The 20,063-nt window shown below is 40.3% G+C and overlaps 1 protein-coding gene across 8 annotated transcripts in view; it reads left to right on the forward strand.

Annotated features, from left to right (window-relative positions):
- The window catches only part of LOC122880057 (amyloid-beta A4 precursor protein-binding family B member 2), a 40,904-nt gene that overhangs the window by 15,473 nt on the left and 5,368 nt on the right, over positions 1–20,063 (forward strand). For 6 of the 8 annotated variants that reach the window (XM_044204793.1, XM_044204792.1, XM_044204791.1 and 3 more), the window contains 3 exons: positions 10,780–10,785; positions 13,447–13,561; positions 19,849–19,924. In XM_044204793.1, coding sequence (XP_044060728.1) covers positions 10,780–10,785; positions 13,447–13,561; positions 19,849–19,924 — 197 coding nt within the window. The remainder of the gene's footprint in view (positions 1–10,779; positions 10,786–13,446; positions 13,562–19,848; positions 19,925–20,063) is intronic. The other 2 variants (XM_044204790.1, XM_044204795.1) reach the window with 1 other exon arrangement.

Consider the following 20,063-nt stretch of genomic DNA (forward strand, 5'->3'; position numbering starts at 1 on the left):
TATTAGCATTCCCCTTTATTTTTTCCCTCATTTACTTTTCAGCCTCCTGCTGTGTGTTTGACTTCAAGCTGTGTACTTTATTTCTCTCCCTCTCTGGCTAGTTGTCAGTTGTAAGGATGTATGCTGGCAGCAGCAGGTTTGCAGCCCGAGTCTCCGAGACATGAGCAAAGATGTTCAGGGAGCCAGATAAGAAAGAAAAAGCGTGAAAGAAAGAAAGAGAGATGAAGTAAGCAAAAGGGGGATTGAGAAAGACAGGATTAAAGAGTCTGGATATGCTGCAGGGATTTTGATTTTGAAGTGTGTGTCACGCTCTTTGGAGCTGTTTGGTATTGCACTGGATTTATGTGTGTGTGTGTGTGTGTGTGTCCTGCAGAGCCAAAATATACACTATTTTTGACATATACATGTTGCACTGCATTCTGAATTTCTTTAAGTGAGGATACATACCTTGGTCATGGTGTGTGTGTGTGTGTGTGTGTGTGTGTACGTGATAAATTTCTTCACTGTATGCATATGTGGCATTTCCCTCTCTCTCTCCTTGAGTCTCTACCATAACAAGCAGAGGAGGAGGTGGAAAGAGGAGGATGAGGGATGAGCAGGGAAACACTAAGCGAAGAAGAACAAAAAGCCAGAGTGAAATGATTTACAACATCAGGGGGCCAGTTCCTGCTTGTTTTCTTGTCCTTGGCGTGTGACACTTATTAGGATTGAGTCAACATTGTTTTAACGCTGAGGATGTGTGCTACTGTGATGTGCGCCTTTAATAGTCGCTTTGTATAGCCCTGATGTCTGTGTGTGTTTCCTGCTATTAAAGTGAACTACTGTTACCTTACTTCACTAATGTCTCATCAGCAGTTGTCTGAGCACACAGACATGCACAAACACATAATAACACACTGCAAACACACACACATATTCCACATTTAATTCATATTCATTAGTGGGCAGCAGTTCGGGCTCTGCTTGCTTATTCCCTTCAGCTCTCTCTTATTTCCCCCCAATGCTGACCTTCTGTGGACTGCTGTGGCATGTAGGAAAAGAGGGAGAAGAGTAGAAAAGAGAAGTGAAGAGGCACGCAAGCCTCCAGTATCATTAATATTTTAATGCTGAACACACTCTTGCAATCACCTCCATTTATGTCAATGAAGTGAGTTTGTATGCGCATGTTTGGGTTGTGGCAGTCACTCTTTCAGTCCTTCTGGTCACGACGTCCCAGTTGAGCCGCAGCTTTTTTGCTGATGTCAAGGCCCCTGTAGCTTTAATCAACATGCGAGGCCCCTCTGACGGCCCACAGGGACGGAGCCTGAAACACCTAGACCTGCTCAATAGCCGCCATAGTGATTGATGGCCTTTCCTCCCCACTCCTGCTCCGATTTGAGCTCCATACCAACCACTCTCTTTCCCTTCAAGTCATCGCTCATCCACGTCAGCTCCTTCCATCTTCCCACAATCCCTCACTCCCACTTCTCCACACGCATACACACGCATCATGTCAGGATATGTCCACTTAGCCCCCCAGAAACGCTTATTCTCTAAAGGGTCATTATGGTAGGAGCTGTGTCCCCACTCTCTCTCCAGCCCAGAGTCATATGTCAGACACACACACACACACACACACACACACACACACACATAGAATTACAAACAAAGACACTCAGGTATACAAAAACCACAAAAAACACAAACACTTTCTTCTCTCTTGCATTTATTCTCTCACCATCTCTCTCTGTCCCTCTCTCTCTCTCTTACATTAGCATTGTTAGGCACACCCGCTGTAATCCCTGTCTTCCTGACGGATTACTCCTCCTCTCCCCTCCCTCGTTCACCAGCCAATAAATCTCCTCCCGATAAAACCCTCGCCGGTCGCGGGGCCGTGGCATGCAGAGATGTGAGGTGACGCTGATCATACAGGGCTGAACACAGCAGGATGCTGGCGCAGTCAGTGTCTGCCTGTAGCCCGTCCATCTATTCAGACTACAGACGGCAGAAGTGGCCACAGACTGTTTAAGCTGAATATGTTTGAATACTCAACATGTCTGGAAGTGATGTAGATTTTTGATTATGTTTTCAGTGGGGCTCGATGTGCCTAGCAGAATAAATGTATTAGGTGGTAAATTAATCTTCCTTTAGTTATTTCAGGATCAATATCACACTTTATTCAAATCATTATTTTGACAGAGTGCATTTAAAGGCACACATTTAGCACTTTTCATGATTCAAAATATTTCTGCAGCCCAGGATCAGATTACATTTACTCACAAATCAATGATTTGCAAATAGATAAAAGGCAAAAACTTAAATGAGTTTGAGGTCCCCACAGGGCAAAGAGTCACAATCCTTGACCCTGATTGGCTAACAACACCAACTCCTCCAATTTAAATGAGGTCAACCTGATGACTGGAAGCTTTGTGGAACATATCTGTTTAACTTACTTGTTTGGAAAGATTTAAGCAAGTGATCAGCGAATGAACCCAATCAAGTCTAGTTATTTCTTTATGCACTGATGAGAGTTAGTTTGAAACTACTTGAACGTACGTATTTCTTTGACAACTGGGCAAACTCTCTGAAGATCTTGTGATATGATCGAAAGTTCCAGAGCAGCTACTAACTGGACCTTGCAATCTTTTCCCAAATAAAAACATTTAATTTGACAACTCAAATGTTTTTTAATCACTTGATCAAAAGGTATGTTGTCATTTAAAGGGTCAGTTCACCCAAATTACAAAAAATAACTCAACTTTTTTACCTTGAGGTATCTAGACATACAGACAGTTTTGTCTTTATTTGCCCAGGTTTTGAGATATGCGTGTTTGAGATGTCTGCCTCCACCTCAAAAGAGATTAATAGAATTTGGTTTATGGCCCTCCCAGAGTTGAAAAATTACACATAATTCAACAGCAACATGTCCTACCAGAAAACAGTGTCTCCGTTACTGCTTCTCTGGATATGCCACAGAACAGACAGTGAACAGTTTGTATAAGGAATATCAACAGAAAGAAGTTTTAATTAAAACAGCAGAAATCTCAGAGGTGAAAATCTCAAATAAAACCTAAATGATCTACATGCTACAATGGATACCACCAGAGGTGAGTGAGGAATAACTGTTATTTTCTTAATTAATCAATGAATCATTTGGTCACATTAAATGTCAGAAAATTGCAAAGATTACAATTCACTTAAGCCCAAGTTGATGTCGTCAAATAGCTTCTTTTTTCTGACCAACAGTCCAAAACCCAAAAATAATCAATTTACTATCAAATAAGACAAAGAAAAGCAGCTGGAACCAGGGAATGTTTGGTATTTTTGCTTGAAAAATAAATCAAAAGATTAATCAATTAATTTTCTGTCAAACAGCTAATCAGTTAATTGACTAATCATTTCAGCTCTAGTTAGAAAATATACTTTGTTCTGTAATTCGGGTGGACCGACCCAAATTTCAGCATATCTGCTGTAAGCTAATGATAATTACTGTATACTGTGTGCATGAAGCATAATGATTTATGGCACATGCAGCAAATTAGGTTACATGCATACAGTATGATGCAAAGTGCACTTTGAGTAGAGCTTGGCATACTCGACACCAAACCCCTGCGCTCTCCCACACATTCTCTTTCTCTCTCTCTCTCTCTCTCTCTCTCTCTCACACACACACACACACACACACACACACACACATCAGTAGGATATGAATGGCGATGTCTTCCTGATGTGACATCTCACTGAAGCTTTGTCTCAGTCGAGAATATCGGCGCTTGTGTACAAAATCACACACACTCAAACACGCACACACACTCCAGAGCAGTGTGATGTATAAATGATCAAGAGCAGAGAAAACAGCAGGACATCATCTTTCTCACTCTTTCGCCCACCCAGAATCCCTCTTTCTCCAACTCATTCCCCACACACACTCTCTGTATTTCCATCTCGCACTCCCACCCACCCATCTATCTCTGCTCTTAAATACGTAATGAAATACGACGACTGTTGACACATGGGTACTGTGTGTGCCTCCTCAGCTTGTTGCCCCCTCCCTCTCTCATTTGCCTCTCTGCCACACCGAATGCTTGGAATTGGGTCACGAGGCTGCATGAACATAAACTTGGGGTTGTGTGTGTTTCTCCCTTTTAGTAAAACACCATTTTCACCATCAGCTTTGTAAATCTGTGCGTGTTTCTTAGAAATGATGCAGAGGTACTGAGGGTGAATCAAACTGAGGCATCGCTGCTGCTGTAAACAACATCAACTGTCTGCTCAAATCACACAGGCAGCACTGTGTGCTGTGTACGCTGTTTAATACACCATAGACAACAGTTTTATTTTTATTTTGACTTGATTTTGTCCTAGTTCTTTGCTGCCTTGGGCAATATTGGTGATTGTGTGTGTGTTTCTGTCTGACTGCCTGTGAGCCTGTGCGTAGAGAGACAAGGAGTGTGTGTCATGTGGTACCAGTGATGCAGAGAGGGCCTCCTCCTCCTCCTCCTTCGCTGTGCCCTCTGGCCCTCGGTGCTCATTTTGCTGCTCATCTTGGTGCTGTAAACAAGTTTACGGTGTAGAGAGGTAATTACGTACAGACATTCTACATTAGGCCTAATGGCTGTGGGCCATGACTAATTCACCAGGTCGCAGAGGGGTTTACCCTGCTCACTGTCGCACAGGCTTTAAGTACTCCAGTGCCACTGTGGATGGAAGAAGTTTTACTGGTGTTACTTTTAGTGAGATCCAAATTAACTCCAAAATCCTGCTCAATGGACGCTGTTTTGTCATTGTGCCGCCTCACTATTTAAGGAATAGTTCAACATTTTGGGAAATATGCTTTGGGAAATTTGGTTTTGTGCTGAGAGTCAGATGAGAAGATTCATGCTACATAGCATAAAAACTGAAAACTGCTTGCCTTGGTCTGTCCAAAGTTCACACGCCTACCAACACCTATAAAGCTCACTTATTAACACCACGTGTCTCGTTTGTTGAATCCATACACAAGCAGATATGTAAAAACGACAATGTGTTGTGTCTGTTTTCTGGGATTGGGATGGATTGGTCTATCTCACTGTCAATCAACATATCAATAGACCTGGTCCTTATAAGCAAGCTGAGCTATCATGCTTGCTCGTAACCCCTTCATATATGTTATTATGGCAATCCGATCAACATGTCAAAGTTTGGTTGCGTCCCATTCTACTTAATGGCTGAAGAGGCTGTAAAGAGCTCAATGAACAGTTGCCTCTGTTATTTTTTGGTTATGATGCTTTTGTTAATAATTCACATTCTAGGAGGTGACCCTTGACCCCTATGAAGTCAGAAAGGTTAGTGACATGGTTTGATTTGAGTAAAACCTGAGCAAAAGTTACTTTAAGTTAATCCATTGTTTTTTTTTTATCATCTTTTACCTATTTTACTTGTTGGTTATGAGGCTGTTGTGAGCCCATAGTTCCTGTCAGTTTCACCAAAAACCTCACGGATGATACTGATTGGTTGGATTACTATAGTGATCTATCATGTTTGATAACTTTTTTCCAGGCGAGCCTAAATCCCACATGTTGAAGCTAGTGAGCACAAAGTAGCACAAAAACATTTTTGGTCTGGGACTGAAAAGGTTAATATCTGAACATAGGGGATCCTTCAAAAATGTTTCTTTATGTTAAAAATGAATGTTCACCAATATATCGTTATCAGATTTTTTAGACTCAAATATCGATCGAACAGCTCAAAAACGCAGTCTTGGTGAAGCGCTAATTGAAATATTGGATATCTAAGCATTCTATAGACACACCTGTAAGTATCAGATAGTGGGCACTAAAACATAGCTGTAAAACTAAGCCAATATCTGTCAGCTTTGAACAGTCCTACTAATGGCTCTGTAAAGTGTGTACTTTGCATCTCTTCTTTCTGGTTTTATCTTTGAGTTTTATTAGGCTTTTTATCACCATATTCTACATTCCATTACAATAAACTACAATTAACTTCAGTGAGCAACATTCGCTGTTTTCTGCAAACACAATTATCAGCACTCAGGGGTCCAGTTTTTAAAAACACAGCATTGTATTGCAGTGTTTATTGAGTTTGGACAAATGAAAATGGAGAATTCTCCAGGAGAATACACGTATTAAGGTCCATCAACAAAATTTGAATTAATCAAAATAAAAATCGATTTTTAAGCCATGACAGCTGAACTTTTTCAGCACTTTCAAAGGGCGCTTTCTGGTGGATTTTTCTTTCACTACTTCTTATAATTGTCTTGAATATTATTATAGCTGTCATCGTAATGCGTTTATATTTCCTTTGTACCGATAATATTATTCAACGAAATTGCAGAGTGCTTTGCTTTACTGGGGATGATTTCACGCTGCATCAGGTATTTAAGTAAGCTTATAAAACAAAGAGTCTCACACAGCTGTTGCAAAGAAATTGCTTTTTAAAGAAGAATAATTGGAGGGGAACAGCGGCTAAATATAAATATACCTGCGAAGTGTTTTGTTATTCTCTTTACAGTGTGATTCAAGGGCTTTCCTCTAAATCACCATCCAGCTGTTGTTTCCACTCTAGCGTTCCTCTTGCCTGTCACAGTTCAGCATTGAATCTCACCGTGAAACTGGATCAGATCCACCTCCATTTTCGACTGAAGTCAAAGTCACAACACTGTCAGTAATCAAAGAGTTACCAGTTCAGTTGCAATCCATAAGTATGACATATTTCCCCACACACACACACACACACACACCGTACACACATCTGGCCCTCACTGCCTCCCTGTCTACTTTTTTCTGAGAGGAGAGTCACAAGAACTTCCTCCTCAGACATTTCTAATCAGCATTTGGCTGTGCAATTAGCATATGTAAGTGATTAGCATAGCGGCCAGCACTACCCAGACTCTGTAAAGCTGTTTGATAATTGAAGTCTGTGTGAAGTGTGTGTGATGCCACGGTGCTCTGTGTGTTTGTGTGCACGTGACAGATGGTTTGGAGAGGACACAAGTCTCTACTGAGCGATACTGGAAGCTACAGAGCAGAGGAAAGCACAGCAGAGCAGGCTGGGGACTAGTTACATTTGTGTTGCTTTCTCTGCCTCTTAAAAAGCCTCGTTTAATGCAGCAGTTGTGGACACTTTAGTTTTATTACGCCGTTTTAGCACCTGAAGATGCATAACAAAGTTATTCTGTATAAAGTTTACAGCATTGTACAGCATTATCAGTAAAAATAGTGTTTTATCTAAATTATTGAGCATTACATTTGCAAATTGTAATGCTTATGGCAAAAAATGAAAAGGGACAAAACACTACAAATTATATTAAACGCTGTAGTTGGTGTATATAATGGCAGGAGATCCAGATGAAAACAAAGTTGGTTTAAAGAGAGAGAAAAAAAATTGAGAAAGCTATTGGCAAAAATCTTAACAGCTCTCTTGGCCATTTTGCATGCACATTTAAGATGGCCCCCAACTTTAGCTCGTCATCATGGCTGATCATAGCTACAAGCTACATCAAATCTTGGGAACCATATCTCAAACAAAATCACGTTTTGGTTGCAGCTTTCTTGTATTTACACTAACAATCAATAGGGTTATTTCATACAGAAAACGATTATAAAGGAGGCAAAGACATCAATTCACAACCAGCCTCAGCAACTGTGTTCTGCAGTATTTTGCATTATAGATTTTCTTTTCACATTTCTTCTTCTTAAATTTGTCATCAGCATTTGTCAGCAGCGTGTGATATTTCTACAACTATATTTAGTGGATTGTTTAATGAATGGGAAAGTCTTTGCAGGTGTAGGCAATCTAAATATAGAACTGAAATCATAAAATGTGGGATCAAGCATTGAATATCACAAACTGAAACCATGTTTAAGTATGCGAGGGGGGGCTTTTCCTTCAACTGTACATATGCTGATGTTACTACTACACACAGTGCTGTTAGTACTACTGATGGTGGGTGACTGATGTCAGAGCTGCAGACACTGACATTTCTGTGTGACTTTCTCAAACCCAGTTCACCATACATCTGCAGCCGTGACCTCATTTAATCTCGGAGTTGTACGCATCCTCTCCAGTCGAGCCTGCCTCACAGCCAACAGGATCAAAGAGCGAGTGGTGGTAGTGAGTCAGTCATCCTTTATTCAGCTCTGGAAATATGTGGAGCACAGAGAGAGGAAAAAAAAGAACACATGTGAAAGTCTTGTTTTGATTGATTGCGATTGATTTGCTGCCTGTCTGTCTCTACTATGTCCCCCTGAGAGATCCTCATTGCCATAGTAAACCAACAACTCTCTCTCTTTTTCTTCTCTTTCTGTTTCCACACTAAAACGCTGTTTATGTGTAAAAACGACCTGTGTCCACACTTCTGTTTTTAGGTTGTTTTCATGAAGATCTGTCTATGCTAAAATGCCAAATCAATAGGAAAATTACTACATTTTTTCTATTTCCTACTTTGGTCAGAAAACTATTAAAGATTGCATTACAGCCAACATGTAGACAGGTTAAGTTCTACAGTAACGCACAGATTACACATATAGGGTTTCTAAGGCTGTTTTAATTTTCTTAGACAAAATGTCTCTTTTGAAGGCAAAAAACAAAATGTAAATGAATTTAGTGTTCCCCACCAGAATTACATACCTGGCATTGCAAACCTAGCACCAGAGCACAATGTAGGGAGAGAGAATAAATGCAGAATCTGTATTTGAAGAGTTATATGAAGAAGTGAAATGTGTGGGGTTTTTTTTTAAATACTCTAAAAATTGTACAAAGTTTGGTTGGTGGCTGGTCAAAAATCTCTCAGGTGTGCAGTGTTCTGTAGGAGGACTTAGGACTTGGGTTTTGGACACAGCCCGGTTACTCTGTTGAGACTGGATAAATCTCCGTTCTGTCTTGCTCTCCATCATCATCTATACCGTGTTGTACTTCAAGTAAACTCACACTTTAGTTGTTCTCATTTACATTTGTCAGACACCTGGATGATTATAAACTAGTGGTTTGATCACAGCTTATAAATGCTACCAGTTAAGCAGACAAACAGTATTACCTGCACTCGTCAAATCACAAATTATGGTTGTGAAATCATCTGACAAAGTAAACATGAATATGAGTTAATGACAACACCTGTTTTGTGTGATCGGCTTTACCACCATTTTAAATGAGTGATCATAGACAAAGTTTGAGGAACCAGATAGATGGTTTCGTAATTTTACTACCTGACCAGGCTTAAGTCATTGTATTCCAAAATCTTTATTTTTGAAAATCTCAATTTTCAGGTATGAAAAAATACTGGCTGAGTCAAAAGGCCAAAACAGAGAGAAAAAGATGCATTTCTAGATGTAGCTGGCTAAGCCTCAGTCTTGCACTGTCAAAGTCAAATCAGGTCAGTGTGGTCATGACAATGCTGTAGGTTTTTTTGGGCATCTGTTCTGATTTTGAATCAGGTGTGATGTGGTTCTTCCATCAGTAATAATGCACTTGCAACACTTTCAGTCTGACACTCACATGCAAATTAGCTTTAGAGAGAGAATAATGGGGTATAGTGTGGGAGAGAATGGAGAGCAGCTTTTGGGCCATTCTGAATTTTGACACCATAATTCCAATTCCACCAAAGTGAAAAAAGCATGGAGTCTACATTTGAAATGGAGCAGAAGGAAGTAGAATGAGTGAAGTAAATGGACTCAGAGCAAAAAATGAATGAAATTCAAACACAGAGAAACAGAGAGAAAAGGATGCATTTTAATACGGTATGTGCAGACACATTTACATGTGGCGAGTGAGAGCTTTTAGCCTCCATATGTCTGTGGCTGTGTGTGTGTGCGTTAGTGTGTGTGCATGTGGGCGACCACCGGCTGCAAGAGAGCAAGTTGAAGCAGCAGCTCTGATGCTCTGACTGAAGATTCCTGTTTGAAATAATCTGCCAGCTGCTACCACACACACACACACACACAGACTGCTTGTTACTAAGTGGATCATCAAGGAATCAAAGGTAATCGATGTTTGAATTACATCAACTACCTTTGATTGTTCTTTATTCAGCCTGTGCCTCCTTTGTAGTGTTCGTGATAATAGAGTGTCACAGACTATATGGAAGAGAGCGGCTGTGATGAGTTACACTGTTGTAACTGTGTTGCATCTTTTTTCTTTTTTTGGGCTTCTCCCGTTGTGGAAAGAAAAGAGAGTGAGTAAGAGTGAGAGATGGAGAGAGCTGAGGAAAGGAAGATTAAAGAACAAAAGCAAAGAAAAGGATGAAAGAGAGATGGGGAGGAGGAAAAGGTAGCGGGAAATGGGGAGTAGGGGGAGGGAAAGCTGCACTACAGCATGTGTGTGCGAGAGTATTTGTCTGTGAGAATGTGTGTGCGCATCTAACAGGAAAGGTGTGCTGTGTCATAACGCTAAGCCACTGAAATGAAAAGTACACAGAACTGAGCTCCAGTGCACACATACAACATGCACATACAACACACACACACACACACACACACACACACACCTCGAGGGAAGATGGTGACAGTGAGTTGAAAGAGCGTTGTGTCTGTTTCTGGCTTGTCGTGTGTATTAACGTTTTTTTCTCCTTGCTTTTTCAATCCCACCTTCTGCTCCCGTTTTTCTTTTCCCTTTTCATCTTTTTGCCATAATGCAAATTTCCTATCCTTACATTTTTCCTGTCTTTTAATTTTCCATCCCACTTTCTGTCTTTAACTCATGTATCCTTTACTTTTATTCTCTACCACCCTCCTTTCTGCCTCCTTGCCTCTTTCCCTAATTTTTCCCACCTTCCCCTCTCACTTCCTTCTGCTTCCTGGGACCCAGAGAAAGGTAACTGCTCTTTGTGGTGTGCTCAAGTGTGATCGTGCTTCTCCACTGTTTTCAGTAATCGCTGTGTCAAGACTCCCACCCCACCCTTCGTGCAATCACATCTGTCACTTCAGGCATCAAATCAGTGGCTTTGTTTCGCCCAGAGTCACTGTTGCTCTTTACAGGAGTGCAGCAGCAACTACTGAAGGTCGAAATCACTGGTGTTAAATCATCAGCAAGCCAGACTGGCCACAGGCTATTTCCTATTAAGAGTTGCATGCTGTTTTATAGCGTTTTGACCCCCCAGAGAGGGTACAGAAATCATAAAAGAACCATTTGTAGTATGCGAGGCAAGGCCACTCTTGCTGCTTTGGTGACACACTGCTCAAATGTCCCTGAACGAAGCGCTTGGGACGCATACACACACGTCCCATTGCGCTTTCCTTCCTGGCCACAGGCGGGGAGCATTATCGACCCAAAGTGTGTGAGCACACAATTAAGCAGAGGAGACAGGCCGGATAATGGACTCATAAACACAAACAGCCTGCTGTGATAAATGCCGGCTGTGTTTGCCATATTTCTGTTCGTGTCTATGGTTATTTGGGATTATGCACTGTGTGTGTGTGTGTGTGTGTGTGTGCATGAAGCTGTCCATCTGCATCTGGTGACACTGCCATCCAGTTGGCTCCTCTGCATGCCCCCACTCCCCTCTTTCACTCTACTTTATCTGTTTACTTAGTTATTTGAGTCCTGGCTAGAAACACATTCTCCTACCTTTTGTTCTGCAGCTTGTCTCACCTGTTAATGAGGAAGAAATGTGACGATCTTTCATCCTGTGTGTGTGTGTGTGTGTGTGTGTGTGTGTGTGTGTGTGTGTGTGTGTGTGTATGTATGTGTATGTAGTATTTCACACATGTAGCTATGTTTCATCTCCCACCCACTTTCTGCATAAAGTTTCCTTCTCGGTGGAGCTTCCTCTCTGTCTCACCCTCATACTCATCATTTTTCTCTGCCATGTGGCACCACTGTGAAGCACTCAGCACATAGTTTCCTCGGGCACTGGGACACACATCTGCCTCCCTGCATGCTTGTGTTTGCACCTGTGTGTGTGTGTGTGTGTGTGTGTGTGTGTGTGTGTGTGTGTGTGTGTGTGTGTGTGTGTGTGTTTGTGTGTGTGCGCGCGCGTGTGTCACTGTAGCTAAAATTGGCAACCACCTTTTTCAGTGAAGAAATGATTACCGACAGAGAAACCTGTCGTTTATGGCTCAACAGCAAACAACATGTCACATGTTAAAGGGGCTTTAAGTAATCTATTCATCAAATTAACCTTGACTGATGAACAAGGAATTGCAGCAATGCCAGTAAAGCCTATGGCTGCCTTTAAATGACACGAATAATGAGGCAACATTTTCACAATAGATGAGTGAGCTAATTAGAGCAGAGCTACAACAAGAACTACCTTGAGAAGAAGAGATATATTTACATACCATGATGCAAAATGGGGTAATAATAATTTTGTGTTGTCATTTTTTGTCATGTCATTTCTTTAACTTGTGCATGAAATTTCGTGCAACTCATTTTGCTCGGCCTTGATTCCATTGTTAAACAGCTGACAATGCAAACGGGTGCAGAGAGGGGTCTGGAAAGTTTTTGTTTCAGAACAGAAGACAGGTCCAAGGACAGACTTATTTTTTTATGTTTGCAAAGAGTCACCTCCTGACAACACATACAGAATGAAGAAAAGATGTAAAAACCCACTCCAGTAGAACAGTTCTTGATAAGGGGAATGAGAATAAAATCACCGGCAGGGATTTCAAATGGGAAGTAATCAAGATATTTCCAGACGCTGCTGATAATGCCAAAATTGAACCCAACAAACTCAAGGAAAATGCTGATGGGAATGTAAAACACAAATTGGCAATCATATCCACATATTGGCCCTAAGCCAGATGCCCCCTGGGAAGAGGTGTTTGAAGCCCTTAAAGAAGTGTTTAATCGTAATATGCAACAAGGTGGCTCTCCAAGGAGTAATACCAGGAGGCTTTGAGGGGAAAACTATAATCTCTTTGCTGAAAAACCAGCCAGTAGCAGCTATTCAGTGTATTAAAATTAAGTGAATAAAACCTGACTCTTCCATATACAACTTATGGAATGAAGAAGTGTTATGAGACGGAACAAATGTCATTAAGGCAACAAACACAAATTTACAAAGAGATGGAATTCTGTGATGGGCCTATTAATGTGATGAGGTTATTTATCATGTTTTGTATTTTCTTAACCCTAAATAAGCCACAATTATTCTCTCCCGTCTCCGTCATCAGACACACATGTACACACATGTATTACATGCTACATGCTGAAATAATTCCCCTCGTATGGAGGAAACAATCTGCCTTCTTTCATGATTTTCTTCCTTCCTTTTTCTCCATGATATTTATTCTGGTTTGTCCTTTTTTTACGTTTCCTTCCACATATAATCATAAAAAAAGTTAGAGGACAGCTGGGGAATGTGTACAGAAACTTGCATAAGTTTAAATAAAAGAAATTTAAATAAAAAACTCTTACTGCCCCTTTAACAAATCAAAAATTTTGGCATGTCTGCTATAGAGGTGCATCAAGGTATATTGTGTTTGTTTCTTAAATGCATTAGAAATTCACGTGCATCTTCTGTCCGTGTTTCAGGGACTTTGCCTATGTGGCGAGAGACAAAAACACACGGGTGCTGAAGTGCCACGTGTTCCGATGTGATACTCCTGCCGCAGCCATCGCCACAAGTCTCCACGAAATCTGCTCCAAGGTGGGTGTCATTACCGTCGCCGCCTTCGCATGAATGAGCTTATCTGCAACTCTGAAACAAGCCATCAAGCTTTCATCAGGGTGACTATTGAAGAGAGAAAAACACATCTTTTTCTGCTGATGCACTTATCCAGATCTCCTTTTTAAGGTTGTAACTTAGATGCTACTCCTACATGCATGTTATATAAAACTAATAGCCAGGAGTGTAAAACACAGTGGCAGTGCCCTGGCAAGACTTCTGTCTTTTACTAGAATAGTAAGAGCTGAGGAGAGAGATAGAGGGGAGTTTTAAGAGCATTTATAGTGAGGAGAGGAGATAAGATTCAGGTTACAGAGCACATGCAGAATTTGTTGAAAAGAGTTGTCTATGTGTGTGTGTGTGTGTGTGAGAGAGAGAGAGAGAGAGAGAGAGAGAGAGAGAGAGAGAGAGAGAGAGAGAGAGAGAGAGAGAGAGAGAGAAAGAGCTGGTGGTGACAGTGTCTTAACCCCCTCAAGGACAGGGAATCCTAAAGGTGCAAAGCTGCAGCATAAAGTGAAGTCACACACTTGATTCACACACACACACACACACACACACACACACACACTCTCTCTCTCTCTCTCTCTCTCTCTCTCTCTCACTCACTCACACACGCAGTAATCAGTAACCCCCTCCTCTCCCAGAGCGGTCACTCTGCTCACTGCTATCTATCTCCTGGACACAGAGATTACAGCAGGTCCAACTGTCCTCTCTGCTTAATGTCTTGGTAGAAGAGAGAAAATGAGATTCGGCTGTAGAGAGATTTAAACAACAAGGGAAAAAAACTCTGATTACACTGACTTTGTCGAATCCAAATTTAAAAAGGTATACAGTGATTTTATATATTATATAAATGTGGTAATGTATTTGAAACTTATCTGAAACTACAATTCTGTGAGCATTTCTGAGAAAGTTATTGTGATACTCAAGAAAATCTAAAGGAATGCAAGGCACATAAAGGCATCATGAGATACTTTAAAAGGTTTGATTTGACGCCAAAAAGAGAATTCCAGAGAAGGCTAACAAGTTCTACGGCCGATATCTCCAAAACTCTGCAACTCACACCAAAACAATCTAGATGAATAAATAGCACTACAGGTAAGAAAAATATGTATTTTGATTTTGGGGTGAACGGTCCCTTTAAGATTTTTACACACAAAAACATTTGATATACGATATACTGAAAATGAATTGGCAACTATTTTGATAATCATTTAAGTCATTTTTCATGTAAAACATTTTGTGGTTCCAGCTTCACATGTGAAGATTTGCTGATTTTCCTTTTTATTATTTAAATTTATTTTTAATAATTTTGAGGTTTGGACTGTTGGACAAGCATCGTGATGGTGTCACTTTGGGCTCTGGGTCATTGTGATGCCATTTCTCACTATTTTCAGAATTTTTACAAACCAAACAATCAATCGATTAATGGAGAAAATAATCAGCAGATTAAATCATAATGAAAATAATCATTAGCTGCAGTCTGATACAAAATAGTTCAAAATGAGCTCCACCTCAACAACAGTAAAATCCTGCTTTTACATTAATGCATGAGTGATAATAACCTAATGATATAATATATATAATAGTATAACAGTCACAGGGGACATTTTTCTGCACTGAGTACTTTTACTTTTAATACTTTAAGTATATTTTCCTGATTATACTTACATACTTTTACTTAAGTAACATTTTCAATGTAGGACTGTAACAAGGGATTGTAACAAGTAAGTATTTTCACACTGTGGTATTAGTACTTTTACTTAAGTAAAGGATCTGAATATTTCCTCCACCACTGGGCACCATAATACCACCATTTTGGGGTGGGAGATATGGCCCTAAAATAATATCACAATATTTCAGGGTATTTCTGCGATAACAATATTATTGACGATATGACAAACGAATTACATCGGCACCAACGTGCACTTACAAGCTTTTACTAAACAACTGCGTAAGTAGGAGACTCTCTCTGTGTTTCTCTGCAGAGCATGTGCGATTGTCAGAAGACCGCATGGGAGGGTGTCTACTAGTTAATCAATCGCAAATGGCGCCGTTAATATACCTGGGCGGAGTAAAAAAGTATGAGGGATCGCCATGTTGGATAATGACATTCTTTCGGTAACACTCTTGCTTCTTGCTTATTCTCAGGATATTTTGTTTGTACAATGTGTTTGTGTCGGAGAATTTTGCAACGAACAAGGCGCTGAGCATACACCCCTCTGTGCACGCTCACAGCTCTGCACGCGCCACGGTGTCTCACACGAGTAGAAACAAAGCTTAAGTCACACTTGTGTACAAGACATTGCACAGGTGCTGCCTCCAGGTCTGTTTCACTTGAGGTATCTGTGGTCGACGTTGAAGTTGAGGAAGACATTTTTGCAGTCAAATTTTCCAAATAATATCCAAGTTCAGGCAGAATGCGACTATTTCATGGCGAAAAAGTGACGTAATTTGTTTTCGGAACGAGGTCGATTTTGACTTTTTGCACGGTGAATAAAGTCATCAACCAATGAAGTTGTGCAGAACTCCTAATGACAATGGCAGACCTGTTTGATTTTGTTTTTGTCCAAAGAAGCTTTTTAACTGTTAATGATCTAGAGAGGATTTCTGCAGCAGCAGCGCAGTGAAAGCCTGATCCCAGTGAGAGAGAGAGAGAGAGAGAGAGAGAGAGAGAGAGAGAGAGAGAGAGAGAGAGATTCCACCTGGATGTCTATGATGTTGTGACAGCTCGAGCATAAGTGTGTGATGGAGGTGGTGCTGCTGACCTGAGGGTCTGTGTGGGAACAGGTGAAGATCACATTTGACAGACACACTGTCTGTGTGTCGCAACTGTCACAAATTCGGATCGCTGCCGGTATGAATAGTTCTGATGCGAAATATTTGCAGGTGAGTACTTCACTATTTTTGTGACATTTATTCGTCACACCCCCGGTGTGTAAAGACCTTTACTCTGAAGGTATCTAGAAGCTAACTGACCAGATTCTGCCTGCGAGTCTTGATCTTTGCAGATGTCATTGTGACATCATTCAGTTGTGAGTCATAAAAGAGTTAAAAACATATATCATAGCATATCACTTGTATGGACCAAAGGTGTGACCGTACACTTTCGCAAGGTGAGAAAAGTTGTTGTTCACACACACAGTGTTCATCACACTGCTCTGCAGTAATATAATAGACTGACTCTCCTCAGTAAATCCAGTCATCCTGTTCAGCATTACCGCAGCTACCTGCGCCCTCCACTGCAGAGCAGTGAATCACTCAGAAGCTGGATTCATTTTGTTTGACTTGTTCACTAAAATACTGTTCATTGTCTGGATTTAGCTTGAGAGGAGAAGCTAAAACGTTGGATTATGTACTGATAAGATTACATTACTAAAAGAGACAGCATGTTAGTAAATAATACAAGTGATCGTCCATTCATGGTTTTGAGTGAAATATCTCAGACATTCATGCCCCCCTCAGGATGAATTGTAATAACTTTGGTGATTTCTTAACTTCTCATCTAGTGTCATCTTAAGTTAAAAATTTTCTTTTGTCCAATACTTTGGTTTATGATCAAATACGTGGAACACCAATATGGGAATATCCATCATTCTCAGCTGTACTTTGTGTTTAGTACTAATTATCTCGCTAACATGCACTAAGATGTGTTAACATTTAGCTCAAAGCACCACCACCACAGAGCTGCTAGCATGGCTGTAGAGTTTTGTTTATTCATTCAGTGAATAATCCCCCAGAAAACAATTTTTTAATTATTTTTTTAAAGAAAAAATCTCTGTTGACAATGTAAAACCGTTTCTGTCTTGGCATTGGTTGTGTGGTGTATTAAGATAAATTGCCTACATGTGATTATAAGAATGCCTACCTTTAAAGGCTTAACAATATTCTTTATTTTTCTTATTGTCAACAAATCCCATGAAAAGACCACACTTAACAATAAATTGATTCTACTAACAAATTAACTGTGTAGTGAAATCCTGATATATCTTATTGCTCTGTGCCATGGAGCACCATTTTTGTTCAAACACTATTAAAACAAAACAAAAAAACACATTTTAATAAAGGCATTTTTGTCATTATTAGATAGTGACAGCTGCAGAGAGACAGGAAAGGCGGGAGAGAAAGAGTGGATGACATGCAACAAAGGGCCCCGGGTTGGAATTGAAACCAGGCCGCTGTGCTAAGGACTCAGCCTTAATGGTACTCTACCAGGGGCGCCCCCCTGTAGTGTATTTTGAGTCGACCCCATGTACACCATCCTGCTGCCAGAAATAATCACTAGCCAGCAACAATTGTGTATTAATCCGCAGCTGAAAATAGTCCACAACAAATGTTCTATTTACTCCTGTTTGAGTAACATTTGCTAAAAACTACAGTGGTTAGGAAAATAGGAAATTACTGAGCCTTTTATTTTAAAACAATTTTAATATTAGTGACCTATTTTTAAATAACTATGTCCTCAGTAGGAACAAACTGACTTGAGTCAGAAAGTATTGAGAGACGGACTAACTCACTGTTGGTTTGGTCTTTTGATGGGATTTGTTGATGATAACACAAATATAGAATAACACCTGAGCTCATTAAAATACTTGAGTTTGAATTCATGTCCAGCCAACTACAATAAACTCACTTTTCCAGTCACACACAGTATTTGTATCGATTCCTATCACGACTATGAGAAGTGCATTAGTCAACAAACACCAATGCTATCTGTAACAAGAAGGCCAATGAATGTTTTTCTGCTAGCCAAGTGTATTGGTAAAATATAATACATGAAGACCCTTGACACTTATATAGCCTACACATTTGCAGTATTACTCACTTTTTTAGAAACCCTTTTCTCACACACACACACACACACAGCCTTCTATACACAAAGAGAAACCATCTGCCCTCAGGCCAGCAGTGACCTTGTAAAGGATGAATCTACCTGGAACTACAGAGCTTCTCCCTTAGAGGCATGTTGACCCATTTAGAGAGGAAGGTTTTATTTCCATTAATTTTTCTTATCTCCTACCCCAAATTGGAGGAAGAGTGTGTATCTGTATGTCTGTGTGGCCATGACTCTTCACACTGCCTATTTTAAACATAGTGGTAGTTTTCTCTTTACTGCAGCGGAGAAACTTGGTGACCCGAGTCTTGCAGCTGCGCAGCGCGCTGAGCGGGCTTCCTTTGTGTGTGTGAGAGAGTGTGTATGTGTGCATGCGTCTTCTTGTATGTTCCCCTGTGAGCAGTGTTGCAGACCATAGACTTTGATTAATGACACCTACAATTAATCAAGTATCTGTAGCAGGAAGAATGCAGCAGGGGCCATGCAGACTATTCAAGACTTTTTAAAGAGTGTACACTGCAGCAGAAGAGCAGAAAAAAGAGAAAAATACAGTTGTTGTTTTTTTTTGAGACTGTTAAATTCAAATATATCATTTCAAAGAGAAAGTTTTTAAGGAAAAAGCTGGTTATATTTTATATTTTTGTTATTGTCAATAAATCCCATGAAAAGACCAAAAGCAACAATGAACTGATCCTTCTAACACGTATTACCTGTGTAGCCAAAGCCTGATATAACTTATTCCTCTTTGTCATAAAGCTCCATTATATCTAACAACCTATTAAAAACACATCAACACACTACACTGTTGCACTGGGTGACATGTTCGAATTAACACGAGCACTGTAGTTTATTTGGAGTCAATCCCACATACACCGTCCTGCTGCTGTGAACACACTAGCACACCAAATCCACTGCTAAAAATAGTCCCCAATACACAATTTACTCCTGTTTGAGTAACGTTTGCTAAAAACTACAGTGCCTGGCTGTTTAAAGAAATTACCCTTTTTAAAAAAAATAAAATAAAATAATGAATCTATATGTTTGTGACTACTTTTTAAAGATTTACATCTTCAGTGCAAACAAATGGGCTTGGGGCTGAGACAGGGTAGTAGGAAAGTATTGATTAACTGACTAACGCATTGTTGGTTTTCGTATTTTCATGGGATTTGTTGACAGTAATAAAATATAGAAAATCACCAGCCTTATCCTTTAAATGTTATTATTTATTATTTCAGCTGTAATTCTTTGTTGAAAATAATTTTTTGATGCAAATTTGTGAGACAATCTAAGCTTATTTTACCCGTTGTGTCCGCTTTCAACCATACCTTTCTTTCTCTTTCCCCATTACCCCTCCTTTCTTTTCTCTCATTTTGTCCCGTTCTTCCTGTGTTTTATCCTCCTCTCTCTCTCCATTTTTTCCTCTCCCCTCATCTAGATTATGGCTGAAAGGAAAAGTGCCAAGGCTGCAGCTGGCAGCTCCTCCCAGACTGGCTCCGATGTACCCCTACAAGGTATACACACACACACACACACACACAACCATGCACACATCTTTTTCTTTGAGTCTTGTTCTTTTGTAGTTCCCTCGTGAGAGAATTGGCTTTGTCAGCTGTGTGCTATCTTACCTGCTGTGGTTTCTTGTCTCACATT

The sequence above is a fragment of the Siniperca chuatsi genome, linkage group LG8 (assembly GCF_020085105.1).
Source record: "Siniperca chuatsi isolate FFG_IHB_CAS linkage group LG8, ASM2008510v1, whole genome shotgun sequence".
NCBI lineage: Eukaryota > Metazoa > Chordata > Actinopteri > Centrarchiformes > Sinipercidae > Siniperca > Siniperca chuatsi.